The sequence below is a fragment of the Pongo pygmaeus genome, chromosome 3, assembly GCF_028885625.2.
Source record: "Pongo pygmaeus isolate AG05252 chromosome 3, NHGRI_mPonPyg2-v2.0_pri, whole genome shotgun sequence".
NCBI classification, from domain to species: Eukaryota; Metazoa; Chordata; class Mammalia; order Primates; family Hominidae; genus Pongo; species Pongo pygmaeus.
The window spans coordinates 124,631,011-124,651,323 of record NC_072376.2 but is presented as its reverse complement, the minus strand read 5'-3'; the positions used below and the strand labels follow the sequence as shown (position 1 = coordinate 124,651,323).

The following is a 20,313-nucleotide window of genomic DNA, read 5'->3' as shown; positions in this document are numbered from 1 at the left end:
TTCCTTTTATTATTATTATTATTATTATTATTATACTTTAGGCTCTATGGTACGTGTGCGTAATGTGCAGGTAAGTTACATATGTATATATGTGCCATGCTGGTGCGCTGCACCCACCAACTCGTCATCTAGCATTAGGTATATCTCCCAATGCTATCCCTCCCCCCTCCCCCCACCCCACAACAGTCCCCGAAGTGTGAATAACTTTTTAACTTTATAAACTTTTCATTTTTTTTAATGTTTTGATTCCTTTGTAATAAGACTTAAAACACAAACACAGGTACAGCTGAACAAAAAATATTTTCCTTCTTTATATCATTTTCTATAAACTTTTTTGTATTTGAAAATGTTTACTTTTATTTTTATTTTTTACTTTTTAAGCTCTTTTGTTCATAACCAAGACACAAACACATACACTAGCCTAGGCCTACGCAGGGTCAGGATCATCAATATCACTGTCTCCACCTCCACATCTTGTCCCACTGGAAGGTCTTCAGGGGCAGTAACACACATGGAGCTGTTATCTCCTATGATAACAATGCCTTCTTCTGGATACCTCCTGAAGGACCTGCCTGTTTTACAACTAAATTTCTTTTTAATAAGTAGAAAGAGTATACTCTAAAATAATGATAAAGGTGTAGTAAATATATAAACCAGTAACATTGTTGCTTATTATCAAGAATTATATACTGTAGATAATTGTATGTGTTATGCTTTTATACAACTGGTAGCATAGTAGGTTTGTTTATACAAACATCACCACAGACACATGAGTAATACGTTGTGCTGTGACATTAGGACATCTATGATGTCAGCAGGCAAAAGGAATTTTTCAGCTATATTATTTTTTGGGAAGTCCTTCGTTGACTGAAGCATCATTATGGGGTGCATGATTGTACTTGGATAACAAAAAAGTAAAGAAGGAAGAGTTCTTACATATTGGGAGAGCCATCAACTGTCTGGTGATCTAATGAGGCCAAAGCACCGTTGTAGGAGTAGCTGAATAAGCAGGTGGGAAGGAGAAGCAGTTACGGGGAGAATGCAGGAAACCACCTGGAGTATTTTTGGAGGTGGAGCATTTGTGGTTGTAACTAAGACTGAGGTATAAATCTAGTTGTGGGTGGTTGAGTTGCATGTGGAAGTAAAGGTGACTTGGAACCAGCAGGCCAAGGAACTGAGAAGGGTGGGTTAGTGATGGGACGCTGAAGTCCTTCCGACAGATGGCAGGGTTTAACGTGGAGAGGAAGACTGTGGGCCAGATGGCAGAGGCTGTGATTACTGTAACAGGAAAGCAGTGGAGAGTGTGGCAAAATCGCATGCATTTCTCAGTGAGTTTTATGTGACAGGGTGGGGAGTAATAATGATCTGGAGCAAAGATACAGGCCTAAGAGCTCTGAATCCATGAAGAGACAGTAAGTAGATAACATTTTTCTTCTTGTATTTTTTCAGGTAGGAAAATATTTTTTATAAGTTAGATTTTTTGTTAGACTTTACAGTTGATAAGTTAGATTAACCTTATCATTTATAGGAATTTCTTCAAAATTCTGGCAATATCATTTCTATCATATAAACACATTTCAAATGGGAAGTTGTGAGAGGCTAATTTATGGAGCTGCCAACTCACTGCCATTTCAAATGGTAAGTTTAGGTAAAATCTTTCTATCAGTAGGTTATATAAATGTCAATGGCATGCCATTTTTAGTTTGTGCAAATTTAAGATTTTATAATATTCTCCTTCAGCATAAATGACTTGAGACAAAGTGATGCTAATGTAATTAGAAAATTTAATTATAAAAATCCAAAACCAGTTTTCTTTTTTTTTTTTGAGATAAAGTCTTGCTCTTGTTGCCCAGGCTGGAGTGCAATGGCATGATCTCAGCTCATTGCAACCTCTGCTTCCTGAGTTCAAGGGATTCTCCTGCCTCAGTCTCCTCAGTAGCTGAGATTACAGGCAAGCGCCACCATGCCGGCTAATTTTTGTGTTTTTAGTAGAGGTGGGGTTTCGCCATGTTGGCCAGGCTGGTCTTGAACTCCTGACCTCATGATCCTCCTGCTTCGGCCTCCCAAAGTGCTGGGATTACAGGCATGAGCCACCCGCACCCGGACACCAGTTTTTAATAAAAAGACAAATCTGGTTATTCAAAATGACTAATGTGTTAATTTCAGTGCTAGTTTAAGAGTGAAATTATCAGCTTTGCAAAGTTTTCCATCACAGCTGTTTTCCTTTATTTGATTCTATTTTTGCCTGTTATGCCTTAAAAAAACAAGAAACAGAAAATTCTAAGGCAGATGGCTACTATATATTTGATAGTTTATTTTAAAAGTACAACCCACAACATCTGACATAATCTGGAACCAGTGTTCAGAAATAATTTTGACTTGATGTTTAGTGTAGACCCAATTGGAAATAATAATGATATAAATGGAGTCTAGACAAACACTAAGGCGAGCATTGTGCTTTTGTGGCAGCATTTGAAGAGTTTCCTAAGGCTTTATTTTACTTTTTAGTTAAGTTCTTCCCTTGTATCAATACTCTATTATATTTCAACTTAGCCTTTGTGCTTGCATTTGTTTTCTTTCCACCAGACATCTACATTTGCCCCCATTTTCTCGTGAGATCATACTTTATTTTATAGGTCTAGCAATACTACAAGGCCAAGATTCCTGTTATTTCCAAATAAGATATAATGTATTAAAATTTGACATATGTGCCTTCTTAAGATAATCAGCAAATATATTAAAATATTTAAATACATTCCTGCTTCAAAGGTTAAATATTAATAAAATACATGTTTTTAGTAGGATTATCATGAGAAATGTGATATATCCAGACAATCCATAGGCCATCATTTTAATATTTTGAGGTTTAAACCTTTCTATTGATGTTCTAGAAAATGTGGAGACCTTGCAAATAAAAGAAGGGCTGAGTTGCTCATTATTCTTAGAAAAAGTAGCAATGCTAAAAGGAAGAAATTTAGTTAGAATTTTAGCAAATATGTACGTGTGTTAAATTAACATCGTTCACCTAGCAAATATATATATCACATATTATGTGTATATGTTTTCATATTTTAAATTGTTTTTAGAGAATATGTATTGAATTCTTAGCATATTTCAGATACTACTTAGGAATCAGATATCAACAAAGCAGACAAAATTCCATACAAGTGAGAGATAATAAATAAATGTACAAATAACTTAATTTTAGAAAAAGATAAAATTCAGGCAAAGACAGACAATAAGCAAATTAATAAATGTATAAACAGTGTAATTTTAAAAAATCACAAATTCTGAGCCAAAGAAATAGTATAGTAATAAAATAGAGGATGGCTAATAGGGAGGGTTAGGAACACATTGGATACATTATTTCTTCATTTCAAAATTACAAAATGAAATCTGTGATATTTCCTGCATAAAATTTTAGATAAACTTTAAAGATCTTTTATCTCTGTAATTGATATAAAAATACTAGTACCTTTCATTTTTTCTCCTCTAATTATTATTATTTGTAGTCTTTACCTAGAATTTTACATTTGCAACTTATACACTGATTTTTTTTTTTCTTATGTACCCATCTTGAATTGCTTGGTAAGGGGCAGCCAAATCCATATTCACCATCTGATGCATGAGAGGGTGTATTAGTCTGTTCTCACGCTGCTAATGAAGACATACCCGAAACTGGGTAATTTACAAAAGAAAGAGGTTTAATTGACTTGCAGTCCCACTTTGGTGGGGAGGCCTCACAATCATGGTGGAAGATGAAGGAGGAGCAAAGTCATGTCTTACATGGTGGCAGGCAACAGAGTGTGTGCAGGGGAACTGCCCTTTATAAAACCATCAGATCTTGTGAGACTTATTCACTATCATGAGAACAGCATAGGAGAGACCCGCCCCCATGATTTAATTACCTCCCACCAGGTCCCTTCCATGATACGTGGAAATTATGGGAGCTACAATTCAAGTTGAGATTTGGGTGGGGACACAGCCCAACCATATCAAAGGGTATAAAGAAAATATAACTAAAGTTGAATTTTCAGGTATGTAGAAGACAGTACGGTACATAGACCTGTATGAGACTTGGATTTTAAATTCCCCCTTTTATTTATCAATTTTCATTAAAAATACTTGGGTCTCAGTAGCCTCATCAGCAAAATAAAGGCAGAAGACCTTCTAAATTTGAAGAATGATTATTGTATAGTAAAATCTATTCAGGAAGTTCTAGTAATTTTGATTCTGTGAATCAAAATTAATAATTCATGCTGTAGGTAATAATACCTTCTGTGTTGAGACTTCAAAATTTGCAAGTATCACTGTAGCAAATACTATTTTTTTTTGGTCTGGAAGAAATATTGAATTATTTTAATGAAATTTTTTCTTGTTTCTTTTATAGATCACATAGTGAACTTGTTTATGTCTTATTTCTAAACTACCATCAAATTTATTTTTTCACACTTGCTACTTCCAAACTTTTATTTTCTGGCAAAGAACCATCACCTTCAGCTTTCTTTACTTTTTAAATTTGTACTAGCGTTTTTTGTTTTTTTTTCCCAGAGGGGCTGCATTTCCCAAATAAATAAACTGCTCTAGTGACACTATAAACAAAATAAATGAAAAGGAAAAAGGACAAGATGGTGTCCTCTTAGTTATTCCATCTTTCATCCAGTGACCCTCCTTCACAATGCTCACAAACCATCCACTGATGACTTGTTTCACAAACTTTACCAGGATCAATACCAAGCTTGGTAGCCTTCAATTTGTGTTTCTTCTTTTTATTTATTTATTTATTTTTATTTTTATTTTTTTTAGATAAGGCATTTCTTCATCTCTAGCATTCACTGATAGAGGTATTACAGTCTTAGTTGCAAGTTATTTAAGTGTCCTGGGTTGTAATACATTGGGGTCAAGAGCCTAGGAAACAATTAGTCCAGCCAAGTACTTCCTGTTGCAGGGTCACCTTCATTGTTGAAAGTGGGCATATTCCACAGAACAGGGATATGTTTATCCTCTGAGTGTTGTTCTAAGCTAAATTCATCATTCTCTTAGGACTATATCCCATACATGTGTTCAATCAAATTGAAAATAGCTCTTCTATTGCAGGAGAAAAAAAGTGTGAATACAATTGTATTTTAACCATCCCCTAGGCTGTGATCTTTGCTAATGCCAATTGCTATGGAACCCAAAGACCTGGAAACCAACTAGTGCAGAAATGATATCTACTAATTCTACATTCATGAAGCTTCTTTTGTTTACTATCTTAGTGAATACACTAGGGAGTATAAATGAAGGACACTTCTGAGCTGAGGCAGCTCTGAACTATAAATGTGATCTTTTGCAAAACCTTTGATAACTCCATCCTACCTCAAATTCACGGTCCAATGGAGTTTCATCATATTCAGCAAAATCCACAAAATTATTATTTTTTTACTTTGAAAGGTTGTATTGTGGAAAATATGATGCAAACCCCCTTTTGTTGATCTCTTATATTACCACATAGGACAGAATGTAGCTTGCTTGTTTACTACCTTTTCATAGGGTTAACATTTTTCTAATCTTTTAGTAAAGTTAGTTGATTCAATTTACCACACTAATATAAATAAATCAAGAATCTGTCCACCCCCAAGGGGTAGGACATTAATAAATTATTTATGATTAAAATTACCATCAGTGAAGTAAAGTCATCTCTCTCTTGACCAAAATGCCATTGCTTCCATCCTCTCCTTGAGGTAATGCAGTGGCCTTTTGCAATGATTGATTTGGGCCATTAATGAAAAGCCCAAGTAGGTTTTAGTTCATCCATCTTCCTTTAGCCCAGACAAAAATGCTACTACAAATAAACATCATGTCTGAATGATTTTTGACAGAAAGAACAACAGAAAGCCTCCTGGCCCATTATATACTTGTCTCTTCCTCTGTGATAGAGCTCCAAGAAAGGCCTCTGAGCCCACGAATTTGGAATGTCCTAAAAACGTAACTGTGAGATAATTTTTTGGGGGTGCTAACTTGACACTTTGTAATGTTGGTATAGTTTTAGGAGTGCCTAGGGCTATCTTGGATATTAGCGAAGAATGACATAGAAACACAAACCTTAAATATAAACAGTACACATAGGTGCTTGAGTGTATTTTTGCAAGGTGTCCCTGCATGTTGACTTGCAAAATGACAAAAATCAGAAAAATTGTGCTGAAGGGATAATACATTTCTGATCACAGTGCTGTTTTCAAGTCTTCCTCATCCTGGCTGTGATTCTTGAAGAAAGCTATTGAAAAAATACATGGTAAACACATCTGATAGAAACAACTTAAGCATGTCTTGAAACTAAGCCTGTATGACAGACGTACCTGAATGTATGTTCCAAGCTAGGGAATATGGCAGTGGCTAACTTGGCAGTCCATTCCTTTTCTGTGAGGAACATCTGAGCCCCGACTTGTCCTGTGGAATACTGGTCATATGGGACATGAAGGCCTTGAGTTTTGTGTTGAATGAAGGTTGTCAGGTGGAGGTTGATAGGGGAAGGGTGCTCAGTGAAAATGCTATATAAACTGCATGCCTTTGCAAGTGGTTGTGGTTCTCCTGTTCAGCCTGCTGCAGCTGGACTCTCTCCCCTCTATGTAAGCCACCAGTAAAACTCCACATCTTGTTCACTGGCTCTGGGTCTCTTCTTCAGCCTCTTGAACCTGGAGTGGATAGGGGTTTAGCACGACAGCAAAATGTAATTTTTTTTTAGTTTATATTTTAAAGAAGATGTGGCTGTAAGTGGCAGCTGAGTTGGCATTAGATTCACAGTCAGATTCTCCCGAGCACATTGCACTGAACGCTCCATTTTCCTGCTTTTCCTTTAGTTCTCTTGGTGATTCTGTTCTTGTCTCTGCGGGAAGATATTAATTGTCCCCCACTAGTAATTTCTGAGCTTCTGAAAGCAAAAACACCCAAAGCAGATTTTTGAGTAATTTGAGAAACTCCCTCATGAGAGTGGAAATCCAGTGACTTTATTAGCATGACTAAAATTGTTAGAACAATTCTGTGCAATCTGCTGTACTTCTGTGAGGTAAACATTTTTCCCTCCTAATCCTCTTATTCTTATTGTATAAAGGAATAACAATTTTTCTTTTTAAGTTGAATCAATTTGTTCTTAGTCATATAAAGTTGGAACCAAAGTTGAAGTTTGGCTAGAAATTGCAAGATGTCTCTAACCTGTGAAAAGTCAATGGTGATGCTCTTGGTACATTTGAATGTCATGGAACTACTACAAAGAAAGACTGGTTTCTGGATTCATTTTTGGTGCAACATTTCTTAAGCTCTTTCTCTGTTATCACCCCCTGCCTGGCATTTTCTGAAGTCTCCAAAAAGAGGCCACTACTAAGAAGTATGAATCTTGAATTGCTTGTCATAGAATATAGCATCCTGCTGATATAGATAAGGTCTTTGAAAATGCAGTAAATAATTATTATTAAAAATCCCAAAGGAAAAAAATCAGTTCTGAACTTTCATCATACATTAAGTATACACTGACAAGCAATGCAGCTACCTTAGAAATTACATAAATATAAGACTGTTATATTATCTTTAATTCGGCCTTTTACTTCCCCCACTTAAAATATCAGTTTGAGGAAATGTAATCAGTATTTATTGATATCTTTATTAATTGATTCTTAGAAGGGTGATTGACCACTAAAGTTCTCCTGTCTTGTCTCTTCCTGAGAAAATGGATAGGAAATTTTACAAAGAACAGGCTATATAGTCATTAAAAATTGCTTCTCCAGCCAGGACAGGAAAACTTTCCTGTCTCCCAACCTTCAATTTTTCCTTGTAGAGTGATTGGCATCCACTGTCATTGCTCTAGCTTGATCCCTCCCTGTGTTTTCTCTGGACTTTCATGAGAAGATTCTAAATGGCTCACTGACTTCAGTTCAGCTTCATTTCACTTCACACCATTCTGTCAGGATGTCTCCCTAAAGGATAACTCCATCCAGGTCACTCTGTTGCTCAGTATCTATTACCCAGAGAATCTAAGGCAAACATCGTAACCTGACTCACAGAGCCTTCTATGATCTAGGCCTATGAGATTGTGATAAATGGTTAATCGTCTTTTCAAGTATATGACATTTCTGCCTAAATATTGGAAGTTGTTCAGCTACAATCATATCACTTACTTCCACCACAGTGTATTATTTTGTTAGATCAGTTATGTCTTTCTGGGATATATATATACTGGTAAATGTAAAAAAAAGTCATTATTTAACTTTTTCAAAATATACCAAAGCCTTGGGCATGAAACTGCATCAACTAGATCCTGGCACAGTTGATCCATATGGCCAGCAATTCTACTCCATAGGTGTGTGTCCGACAAAGTCAAACACTTACACCAACCAAAAGAGGCGTATAAGAATATTCAAAGCAGTGTTATTTGTAATAGCTTAATGCCAAGATAATTTCACAGCTACTGATAGAATTCATAGATCCTAAGTTGCTCATAATTTTCAAGACTTTCAATAGTAAATGTCTACTAATGGTAAAATAGAAATAAATATATCTTGATATATTTATAAAATGAATTACTATACTGTGATAAAAATGGCTACATTATTGCACATGCAACAGCATGATTGCATTTTATAAGTATAGCATTGAGTGAAAGAAGCCAGAAATTTTAAAAAATATGTTTTAATTTATATAAAGTTCAAAAATAGGAAGTGGTGGTAGAAGTCAAGATTGGTGGGTACATTTTGAGGTAATGAGAGTAATGATTGGCAGGTAGCAAGAAGATTGCTTCTGGGTTGCTTGTGGGAATTTTCTAATTTTTGCCTTAGGTGATGGTTGCATGGGTTTGTTCATTTTGTAATAAGTCATTGTACTGTTCATTTATATATACTTTTCTAAATCAAGACTATTTTTTAAATCAAATGTTTTGTTAACAAAAACTATTTATTAAAAATGTCCTGATTTCTATCTCTAGGAATCACGTTTTTCCCAGGATGTCAAAGATAAACTGGAGTTTCAATCTTGCTACCTTAAGAGCTGAGGGAGAACAAAGAATAAAACAAGAAAATAAAGCTGACTCTATTAAAAGAACAGAGGTATGTCCTTAAGAGAAAACCTCCACCCTCAAAGACTTAGGAGAAAGTAAAGAGTGGAAAATAAGATACCAAAATGCAGTACAAATTGAAAACAGTGGGAATAAAAGAAGTATATCCAGGATCAAGCTTTCTTAAGGAGGGGCCAAGAAAAATCACAAGATGGGTATATATTTGAGTTGTTATTGATCAGAAACTATGACTTTTTCCCAGAGAAATTTATCAGAAGACTAGGATGAAGATCATGGAGAGCAAACTGGAATGACTTTCCAGATAGTAAGATCCAAGAGATTAATAGTAAGATCCAGGAGATTAATGTAAAATGGTCCCTTAAATCTGCCGACACCTTTCCTGGACCCTGTATTCTCCACAAAACTAGTTATGCTATATTAAACATAGAAAGATTGTATCAAAAGACTGTATGATTATTGATTTGGGAGAAGGTCAATGTAAGATTCTGAAAGAATATCCAAATGAGTTCAACAGTATGGCAGATGACTCTGCAGGCTGTGTCTTGTGGGAACATAACTAAAAATTGTGAAATTCAAGGGAATGTGCAGCAGTGATGAGGCTTGTCAGTCAGCAACCTGGTAGAATAAGAATAGATGCAGTTGGACTAGATCTTGGTTGGACGAGAGAATGAGCCTGAATGAAATTATCTGATTCTGAAATGATGGCAGATAAAAATTATATGAACAACAGATGCTTTGGGAAGACAGTGATCATTGATTTCATAATTGCTACAATATGGGATTTCACAAGATGAAATCTAAATTATTAAATTAGGAAAACACAATGTGTTCACCAGAATGCAAAGGAAGGTAGGATAGAGGGTTCTTAAAACTAACAAGTAGCATTGGCCTTACTTGTGGAAGGCCACAAAAGAGTCAACAAAGAAGTCGGAACTGTTATAAACTCAGCTGAAAAGTATGATAGTGGTTTTTCGATGGTGGCTGCACATTAGAATTAGCTGGAGAATTAAAAAAAATACTGAGATCTGGGCCTCTCCACAAAGCAATTTTACTGGAATATATGGTGGTGAGGTCCTGGCAATAGCCTCTTTGCAGTGCTCCCCAGGTGATTCTAATGTCTATCAGGTGGAGAATCTCTAGAGTAAGAGATCAGAAGAGAATAATACTTAAGGCTCTTCTTAGTGGCAAGTGAAAAACAGTTTGCTCCTCACAAGGCACTAGGGGTCACAAACTTCAGAGCCATTAGTAAATATTCAGTAGAATCTTCAGATAAAGGTTCTTCTAAGGCTGCTTTTCTAGCTGAAAAAAAATATACAGCTATATTGGAGATGGGTGGATGGATAGATCGGATATAGGCCTATGGGTTTCATAGGCATATATGGGAAGCTGACAACACAGGCCCAGAGGGTAATTAAAAGGTTCTAAATAAGCTAGATTTGGGCAAAAGGTGAAGGCTCTTCAAATAAGGCATGCTGTCTGGGTTTACTACCAATGTAACGTTCTATGCAAGAAGACAAGACTTTCCAATGCTACAATCTGAGAGAGGTGCCAAAATCTTAAGAGATAATTTTCTCTTAGAAATAAACCCATTAGGTTGGTGCAAATCTAATTGTGGTTTTTGCATTGTTGGAATTTGCTGTTTGATATTGGAATGCATTCTTAAATAAATGTGGTTATATTATACATCATTTTAATGGGCATTTCTCACTTTATTTTTTTTTTTGCTTATGACTTATTACTTGCTGTTTATTTTAGACTATGGAAATGATGTTAGACAAAAAACAAATTCGAGCAATTTTCGTATTTCAGTTCAAAATGGGTTGTAAAGCAGTGAAGACAACTTGCCATATCAACAACACATTTGGCTCAGGAACTGCTAACAAACGTACAGTGCAGTGGTGGTTCAAGTTTTGCAAAGGAGACAAGAACCTTGAAGATGAGGAGCATAGTGGCTGGCCATCAGAAGTTGACAAAGACCAAATGAAAGCAATTATCGAAGTTGATTCTCTTACAACTACTCAAGAAGTTGCCGAAGAACTCAATGTCGATCTTTCTACAGTAGTTTGGCATTTGAAGCAAACAGGAAAGGTGAAACAGCTCGATAACTGGGTGCCTCATGAGTTGAGCGAAAATAAAAAAAATCATCGTTTTAAAGTGTCATCTTCTCTTATTCTACATAACAACAAACGAACCATTTCTTGATCGGATTGTGATGTGCGACAAAAAGTGGATTTTATATGACAGCTGATGATGACCAGCTCAGTGGTTGGACCGAGAAGATCCAAAGCACTTCCCAAGCCCAAACTTGGTCACTGTTTGGTGGTCTGCTGCCAGTCTGATCCACTACATCTTTCTGAATCCTGGTGAAATAATTACATCTGAGAAATATGCTCAGCAAATCTATGAGGTGCACCAAATACCGCAATGCCTGCAACCAGCACTGGTCAACAGAAAGGGCTCAATTCTTCTCCATGACAACTCACGACCACACGTCGCACAACCAATGCTTCAAAAGTTGAACGAATTGGGTTACAAAATTTCACCTCATCCACCATATTCACATGATTTCTTGCCAACTGACTACCACTTTTTCAAGTATCTCGACAATTTTTTCTTTGTTTGTTTTGCAGGGAAAACCTTCTACAACCAGCAGGATGCAGAAAATGCTTTCTAAGAGTTTGCCAAATCCCGAAGCACAGATTTTTATGCTACAGGAATAAACAAACTTATTTCTCATTGGCAAAAATGTGTTAATTTTAATGGTTCCTATTGTGATTACTAAAGATGTATTTGAGCCTAGTTATAAAGATTTAAAATTGATGGTCTAAAACCGCAATTACTTTTGCACCAACATAATAATTAGCCTCTATTAGCCGGGCATGGTGGCGCATGCTTGTAATCCCAGCTACTCTGGAGGCTGAGGCAGGAGAATTGCTTGAATTCAGGAAGCAGAGGTTGCAGGGAGCTGAGATCATGCTACTGCACTCCAGCCTGGGCGACAGAGGGAGACTGCACCTCAAAGCAAAAACAAAAACAAAAACATAATAATTAGCCAAGGGAAGTTTCTTGCAATTGAAGTTAAGTTTATAGGTTTTGGATTTTAATAACGGGCAGAATAGACTGACATCTGGCTGTGGCTGAAACTAAGGAGCTTGGGGTATTGTAGATACAACAGCCTCTACTTGGGAAGAGTCCCTCAGTGGGTAGCTGGCCCACTTTGTCTTAGAGCAGGAAAGTAAAATGAACATTCAGAGATGGAGTTGAGGATAGAGAAGCTGTTGCTGATAATAAACAGAAGTGTTAGAGGACACATAAGAAAATGTCATGTTTCTTAACAGATAAACTATTGGCAATTTAAGTGAGATCATTTTTACAGTGCAGAATTTCTCCAGGATAAGGTAGGACATTTAGTATCTCTGGTTCCTGCACCAAAATGCCAGTAGAACCACAAATGGGACCCATTGGGAGAATCAGTTAGGACTGAGGGCTTCAATCAGATTAGAGGGTCTACATAGCTTAAAGGATAAGATCTGGGAATGAAAATGCCTAAAAACGTGGGGTGGCTTGCACTCTCATTGATGGGATTATGTTAACTAGGGACATAATGCATGTCGGCATTAGCTTTAATGGTCTTGCAAGAAGAGTAAATGGTCAGATCTAATGATATTCTCCTTTGGGGGGTGGTTTCTTAAGCAATTTGCATTGGTGAAGCAGGGAGTTTTTTGTGGTAGGAGAAAGGTTGTCTCACTGGGACCACGTGTTAGTCTGTTCTCATGCTGCTATAAGGACATACCTGAGACTGGATAATTTATAAAGGAAAAGGTTTAATTGACTCACAGTTCCACAAGGCTGGGGATCCCTCAGGAAATTTACAATCATGGTGGAAGGGGGAGCAAACAATGATAGGGGAAGCAAAGAGAGGGAAAAGCCCCTTATAAAACCATGAGATCACTTAAAAACTCACTATCAGGAGAACAACATGGAGGTAACCACCCCCATAATTTACCTCCCACCAGATCCCTCCCATGGCAACTGGAGATTATGGGAACTACAGTTCAAGATGAGATTTGGGTGGGCACATAGACAAACCATGCCAGACCATGTAGCACTCTGAGTTCCCTATCATTGTGTGGGCAGTGCTGAGGCAAGGGAACAAGATCTTATGTGGAACACTTGGAGCTTTATGGTTTCTCAGCCAAACAAGCCTTCTGTAGATGATTTCAAGTCTAGGAATATGCCTTAGGTTCTGTATGAGGGAGTTGAAACTAGTGGTACCAGGAGGAAGTCTAAGCCTAATTTCTTATACCAACCAATTAAGTAGAAAACTGTATGACTATACTCATGGTTGCCACAAAGACATTCGATAAAACCTAAACAATTATTTGTTATGTAAAACTCTAACTGAAAGGAAGAGAAGGACAAGTTTATTTATCTGCACCAGGAAGTGAGAAAATAAATGGTACAATGTTAAGCTATTTCCATAAAAATTAGAAAAAATTATGGAATATCCACTTTTACCCTTTTATAAAACATTTTAGAGGTATTAACTAAAGCAATAAAAAATAAAACAATGTAAACATTGGATAGATTTGTATCTTTTAGATGACAAAAACCCAAAAGGATTTTCCTTAAAACTCCTAAATTTAATATGAAAAATTGGAAGATGGGCTGAATTTTAAAAATCAGCTTGTAAAAATCTATAGAAATTCTTGAATTAGAAAAAAATAATTTAGGCTGGGAACAGTGGCTCATGCCTATAATCCCAGCATTTGTGAAGCCCAGGGAGAGGATCATTTGAGTTCAGGAGTTTGAGGCCAGCCTGGGCAACATAGTAAGTCCCCATCTGTACAAAAAATTTAAAAATTAGGCATGGTGGCATGTGCCTGTAGTCCCAGCTACTTGGGAGGCTGAGGTGGGAGGATCACTTGAGTCTGGTAAATTGAGACTGCAGTGAGCTGTGACTGTATCGTTGCACTCCCAGCTTCTCTGAGAGAATGAGACCCTGTCTCAGAAAAGAGAAGAAAGCTATTTAAAAATGGAAGCAGAAAAATATCTCATTTGAAGTAGTGATAAAATAAATTTGATAAGGAAGATATTTTCTATACAAAAACAACAAATTATTGGAGGACATTATAGAAAGTCTAAACAAATATACAGGTATAATATCTTTCCCAGGGAAGAGACTTAATATTATAAAAATATTAAATTTCATAAATATATTATGTCAATTAGTATTCTAGTGGAGTGGAATTTTTATTTATTGGAATGTGATAAAGTCAGATTTCATATTGAAGTATTATCTAAGAATAGGTATGCCAATTTGAAAAAGTGTAGAGTCCTTGATTTACCAGGTATTAAATATTACCATAACTCCATAATTCAACTGGTTGTTCAGTCTAATTTTGCAGCCAGCATCCCCCAAATTTTAGCGACCAAACACAGTTCATACTTATGTAACAGGTGGTAGAAGCAGGAGACCTCTTCTAGCAGTCACTCAGTGATATGCTGTATCAACCAGGAGACAGAAACCACATCAGTTATTGGAATAGGGAAAATGTAATATAAAGATTTATTAAGCAGGGGGGTTAACTACTAGGGTGTGGAGAAAATTCTAAAGAATAGAAGAATAGAAGAATTGGGGAGCAGTCACTCCTTATAGGGCTGAGGCAGAGTAGCCAAGGAAAGAATAGACTTGAAGACCCAACCACACTCAAGACTGACAATTGGAGCTCTTTGGAATGTGTCCCTTGGAAGTGGAAAAGTTTGCTGCCACTGGCTGGGGCTGATAAGCAGAAAACTGATCACTGTGGTGCTAGCAAGACTCTCTCAGAAGCTGCCTGTTGGTGTGTCTAGGGAAGTTGCTGGAGGGTGAATGCTACCAGGTGCCACGTGCTCCAAGAATCAACAGGAAGGGTCAGGCACAGTGGCTCACACCTGTAATCTCAGCACTTTGGGAGGCTGAGGTGGGCAGGTCACTTGAGTTCAGGTGTTCCTGACCAGCCTGGGCAACATGGCAAAACACTCTCTCTACAAAAAAAAAAAATACAAAAATTATCCAGCGTGGTGACACGCACCTGTAGCCCCAGCTACTTGGGAGGCTAAGGTGGGAGGAACACTTGAGCCTGGGAGGTTGAAGATGCAGTGAGCCATGATTGTGCCACTGCACTTCAGCTTGGGTGATAGAGTGAGCCGTTGTCTCCAATCAATCAATCAAATGATTCAAAAGGAAAAATCACCTCAGAGGGAGGAAGAGAAGTCCCTTCCCCTTAAAGTGTCCCTCTAACACCTTCCACTGACTAAGGTTAATCTGATGTTTAATCTTGTGCCACCTGACAAAGGAGAAATGTTTATAGGCTCTAGCTCCAGTGTAATGAAGCAGGGAAAAGTAGGCAGATTTAAGCTAAGAGGCAATACCTAGATAAAGTGGCACAGCTGTGTTCCTTCTGTCTTGGGGCTCTTCCTTCTGAAAGTTTTCCTATTCATTAAGTTTATGGCAAAAAGATGGAGAAGCCTCACTTTTCCTAAACTTCCATGGAAAGTAGACACTAATCATGTGGCCTTCCCTAAATGCAAGAGGGATAAGAAGTGTCTTCTAGTGATATACTCAGGAAAAAGAGGAGCACACAGATATTGATGAATAATAGTCATCTCTACCACACACTATAATCAAAGCTGTGTTACTGGCCCAGGAAAAGATAATTAGATCAGGCAAATAGAATAAAGCATAGACCAATATATATTAAATAGACCAATTTTGAGATTAAAGATAAACTTATCCATTGGCTCTTTGACAATCTACCTTATAGTAATAAATGAAAGCTCCATTCTATAAACAAATATATAAAAGGGTATTTATTGCAGAATTTTTTATAGTAATTAGCAAACACATAAACAAGAAAGCCAAGGAGTGTTCATGAATAATTAAATAGTTGAATCAATTATGGTATTTCATATTAGAGAATACATTTTTTAATTGAAAATGAATTAGATCCATATCTATGAACTGGTGGAATGTTCATAATATAAGTGAGAAATGCATTGTGTATGGTACAATCCCACTTACATCTAAGAATCTTACGTACCTGTACGCTTGTATATATTCTGTATGCTCAAGAAGAATGTTAACACTGGTTATCCAGTGTGGGAGTGAAAGGAAAAGGGGTGAAATCATTAACTCTTCATGCATTTTAGCTTGATTCCTTGGTTGCAATTAGCATGAATTTCTTCTCTAAGATAAAATAATAAAATGTGAGGTGAAAGAGTTCAGCTTTATCTACATCACACAATCAAATAAACAAATGTCTTAGGTCTGGAAATCCTGGCAACAACAAGCTGCCTCCTCCTAATGTTGACTGAAACAAATTTGAACTAAGTAGTTACTTTGGCTTGCTTAAACTTTGTCTTATCTCATCTGTCCACCCTCTTTGAACACTTGCAAAATAGAACAGCTTTTAATGGTTAGATGGCATTGCAAGCATAATAGCATTGGAGTGATAACATTTTTGCTGAAAGAATGTGTTGATATATTTATACTGAAGGTATAGGGAGGCAATGTAAATTTCAGTATAGCTAGTGCGTAATATTCAGCTTATGCTAATATTTAGCAATTATAAGTACATGTATAGTTTATATATCTCAAAAATATACAAGAAAGAGGTAGAGTCTATTAAATAATTAAAAACATAAAAGTCAATATATAATCCAGTGCCTCTCACCCTTTTCCCTTAAAATAACCTCAGAGCAGAATGAACGTGTACACATAGTTGTAGGAAAAAATTCAACCTAAAGGGCTCCCTTCCTGTATACAATTTTTTTTGAAGTCTCATGTTTTCTCTATTAAAAAATTAATGTGAAGTTTGCATTCTACTTCATATTATATTCAAGTTTGCCTTATAAATTTAAAGTTTTAAATTATGTACAAGTTAAGTAACACATATCTGACTCCATCCCTACCCTGCTCCCCCAACCAGTTAAGATATTCCAGGAAAATGCACAATGTTTATTATGCGGCTTCAAGTAGCTCAGAAAAACAATTGCCTGATGGCAAATGTATCTCACTGCAAAGAGAGAGGCATCTGAAACCAGGCAGCTGTCAAGTGGTCCAAGAAGAACGGAGATAATTTTTTTTTTTTTCCTGAGATGGAGTTTTGCTCTTGTTGTCCAGGATGGAGAGTACTGGAGAGATTTCGGCTCACTGCAAGCTCCGCCTCCTGGGTTCAAGTGATTATCCTGCCTCAGCCTCCCAAGTAGCTGGGATTACAGGCACCCGCCACCATGCCTGGCTAATTTTTTGTATTTTTAGTAGAGACGTGGTTTCACCATGTTGGTGAACTCCTGGTCTTGAACTCCTGACCTCAGGTGATCCACCCGCCTCGGCCTCCCAAAGTGCTGGGATTACAGGCGTGAGCCACCGCTCCTGGCCCAAAATGAGATAATCTACTTCTTCACTTTCACTATGTTCTTGGAGATGTTCCTTATGGGACAGGAAACAACTTTTTCTTTGGCATTTGTAGCAGAAACTGACTAGATGCTTATCAATTTCATTTTCTCTTCTAGGGTGAACAGAGGACTATGTTTACCAGCTTGCTTTGCTGGGGATCAGGTTCTGGCCAGTGAAATGTGCAACTGTTCATGGCCAGTGAAATGTTCATGGAGGACTTGAACTTCATTTACAGACCTGGTCATAAAATTATCCTGTATGATTTTCCTCACTCTTAATATTTTTGTTGGTTCAATGCAGAGAAGCCTGTGGATGACTCTGAGGAATCTTTGCTAGATAGTGGTACAGTGAGATAAAAACAACTGGGATCCCGAATAACCACGTGGAAGGATGCTAAATGAACACTTGAGATTGCCCCGATTAACATGCATATATACATCCTCTTATAGCAGTCTTTGCAGCAATCCTAAAAGGACAGAGTTTTTACAGATGGAGAAATTAAGAGATTAAGCACTTGTTCAATTTTCCATAGCTAAGTGGTAGAACTAGAAATTAAATTTAGTTTTTCCAATTCTGAAGTAACTGTCACAATATAATGGCTTACCTACAGCATTTCAAGTGAGTAAGGACTCTTGGTATTTAAATTTGCTATTGGTTATGCTTATTGGGAAACTTGGTTAGTGTACAGGGACAGGCTTTTAAAAGTGTGGTGCTACCAAGCAGGGGTGAACAAATTTTCCCATATGTTGATTAAAACGATCTTGTGGTAGAATGTTGGGTTAAAAAAATTTTTTTTTACTGTAGTAAAATACACATAACATAAAGTTTACCATTTTAACCATTTTTAAGTGTATGGTTCAGTACCATTAAGTAAATTCACATTGTTCTGCAACTGTCACCACCATCCATCTCTAGAACATTTTTCATCTTCCCAAACTGGAAGTCTATACCCATTATAATCCCGATTTTCCCCTCTCCCCAGCTCCTGGCAACCACCATTCTACTTTTTGTCTCTATAATTTGACTATTCTGGGTACCTCATACATGTGGAATCATAAGCTATGTGTTCTCCTGTGACTAGCTTACTTCACTTAGCATATCTTCGAGTTTTATCCACATTGTATCATGCGGTAGAATTTGACTCCTTTTTAAGGCTGAATAATATTCTATAGTATGTATATCTCACATTTAGTCTATTCATTTCTCGATAGACATTTGGGTTGGTTTTGACTATTGCAAATAATGCTGCTGTAAACATGGGTGTGCAAATACCTGTTCAAGTGTCTGCTTTAAATTGTTTTGGATATGTATTTGGAAGTAGATTGCTGAGTCATATAGTAATTCAATTTTAAATTTTTTGAGGAACTCCATATTGTTTTCCATAACAGCTGTTCCATTTTGCATTGCAACCAGCAGTGTACAAGGGTTCCAGTTTCTCTACTTCCTATCAACATTAGTTACCTCCTGTTTTTCTTTCCTTTATTTTTCTTTTTAAAAAATCAGTAATAGCCATCCTAATGAATGTGAAGTGGTATCTGATCGTGGTTTTGGTTTGCATTTCCCTAATGAGTAGTGATGTTGACCATCTTATTATGTGCTTATTGCCCCTTTGTATATTGGCCTTTTGCTTATTGGGCAAATGGAGAAATATTTGCCCATATTTAAATCAGATTGCTTTGTTGTTGTTGAGTTGTAGAAATTATTTCTAAATTCAGGATATTAACCCCTTATCAGATGTATAATTTGCAAATGTTCAGTACGCTTATTGCCTTTTCACTTTGTTGATAGTAACCTTTGATACTTTAAATTTTGATGAAGTTCAACTTATCTACTATTTTTCTTTTGTTGCTTGTGCTTACTGCCATATCCAGGAAATCACTGCAAAATCTAATGTCATGAAGTCTTTCCTCTATGTTTTCCACTAAGAGTGCTTTAGGTCTTACATTTAGCTCTTTGCTTCATTTTAAATTAATTATTATACTCGGTGTGAGGCAAGGGGCAAACTTCATTATTCACGTGTGGATATCCCATTTTCCCAGTGCCGTTTGTTGAAAAGACTATTCTTTCCCTAATGAATGGGCTCAGCACCCTTGTCAGAAATTGTTTGACCACATAAATGAAGGCTTATTTCTGTTGTTTTTTTTTTTTAAATCTTATTCCATTCATCTATATGTCTGTTGTTATTCTACTACCACACTGATTTGATTATTGTAGCTTTGTAGTATGTTTTGAAATCAGGAAGTGTAAGACCTCCAACTTGTTCTTTTTCAAGATTACGCTATTTGGGATGCATTGGAATTCCATATGAATAATAACTTAGATTTTAACAGTTATAAATTTAGATCTAATCTAGGTGTTCTTCCAAACACCAGTACTATTTTGAAAAAATAGTATTGAGAAAAATGTCTTGACTTTTCATCAACTTTAATGATAAGCTATGGGAAAATATCTAAAGATGTAAACTGTAGAAGACTTAGAACAGAACCTGCACACAAGAAATAACCAAGAAACACGAGCTGTTTTTCTATTACTCCAGAGTCTCTCTTACTGTAAATACTGTTTGTAGCATAGCTATTTTTTTTTCCTTTTTACAAATAGGCCCCTGTTTCACTGCCAACTGATATTTATTCCATATAAATCCTTAATAGATAGGCATACCTTTCCTAACAGATTAGGGCTGAAGGATTCAATTACTCTTACTTTAATCTCTCTTTGAAGGAATGACTTTTAAACTGAATACTTAATATGAAATGTTGATTTGCTTCTTGTATTAGTTTTCTATGCTGTGTAGCAAATTACCATGAATTCAACAGCTTAAAGCAACACATAC

General features: G+C 36.5%; 1 protein-coding gene across 2 annotated transcripts in view; it reads left to right on the top strand.

Moving 5' to 3' along the window:
• The window catches only part of LOC134739456 (histone-lysine N-methyltransferase SETMAR-like), a 290,079-nt gene extending 278,237 nt beyond the window's left edge, over positions 1-11,842 (top strand). For both annotated transcript variants that reach the window (XM_063663980.1, XM_063663979.1), the window contains 2 exons: positions 8,954-9,074; positions 10,799-11,842. In XM_063663980.1, the coding sequence (XP_063520050.1) occupies positions 8,973-9,074; positions 10,799-11,245 (549 nt within the window). In that variant the 5' untranslated portion in view covers positions 8,954-8,972 and the 3' untranslated portion in view covers positions 11,246-11,842. The remainder of the gene's footprint in view (positions 1-8,953; positions 9,075-10,798) is intronic.
• Positions 11,843-20,313: the final 8,471 nt, after the last annotated feature.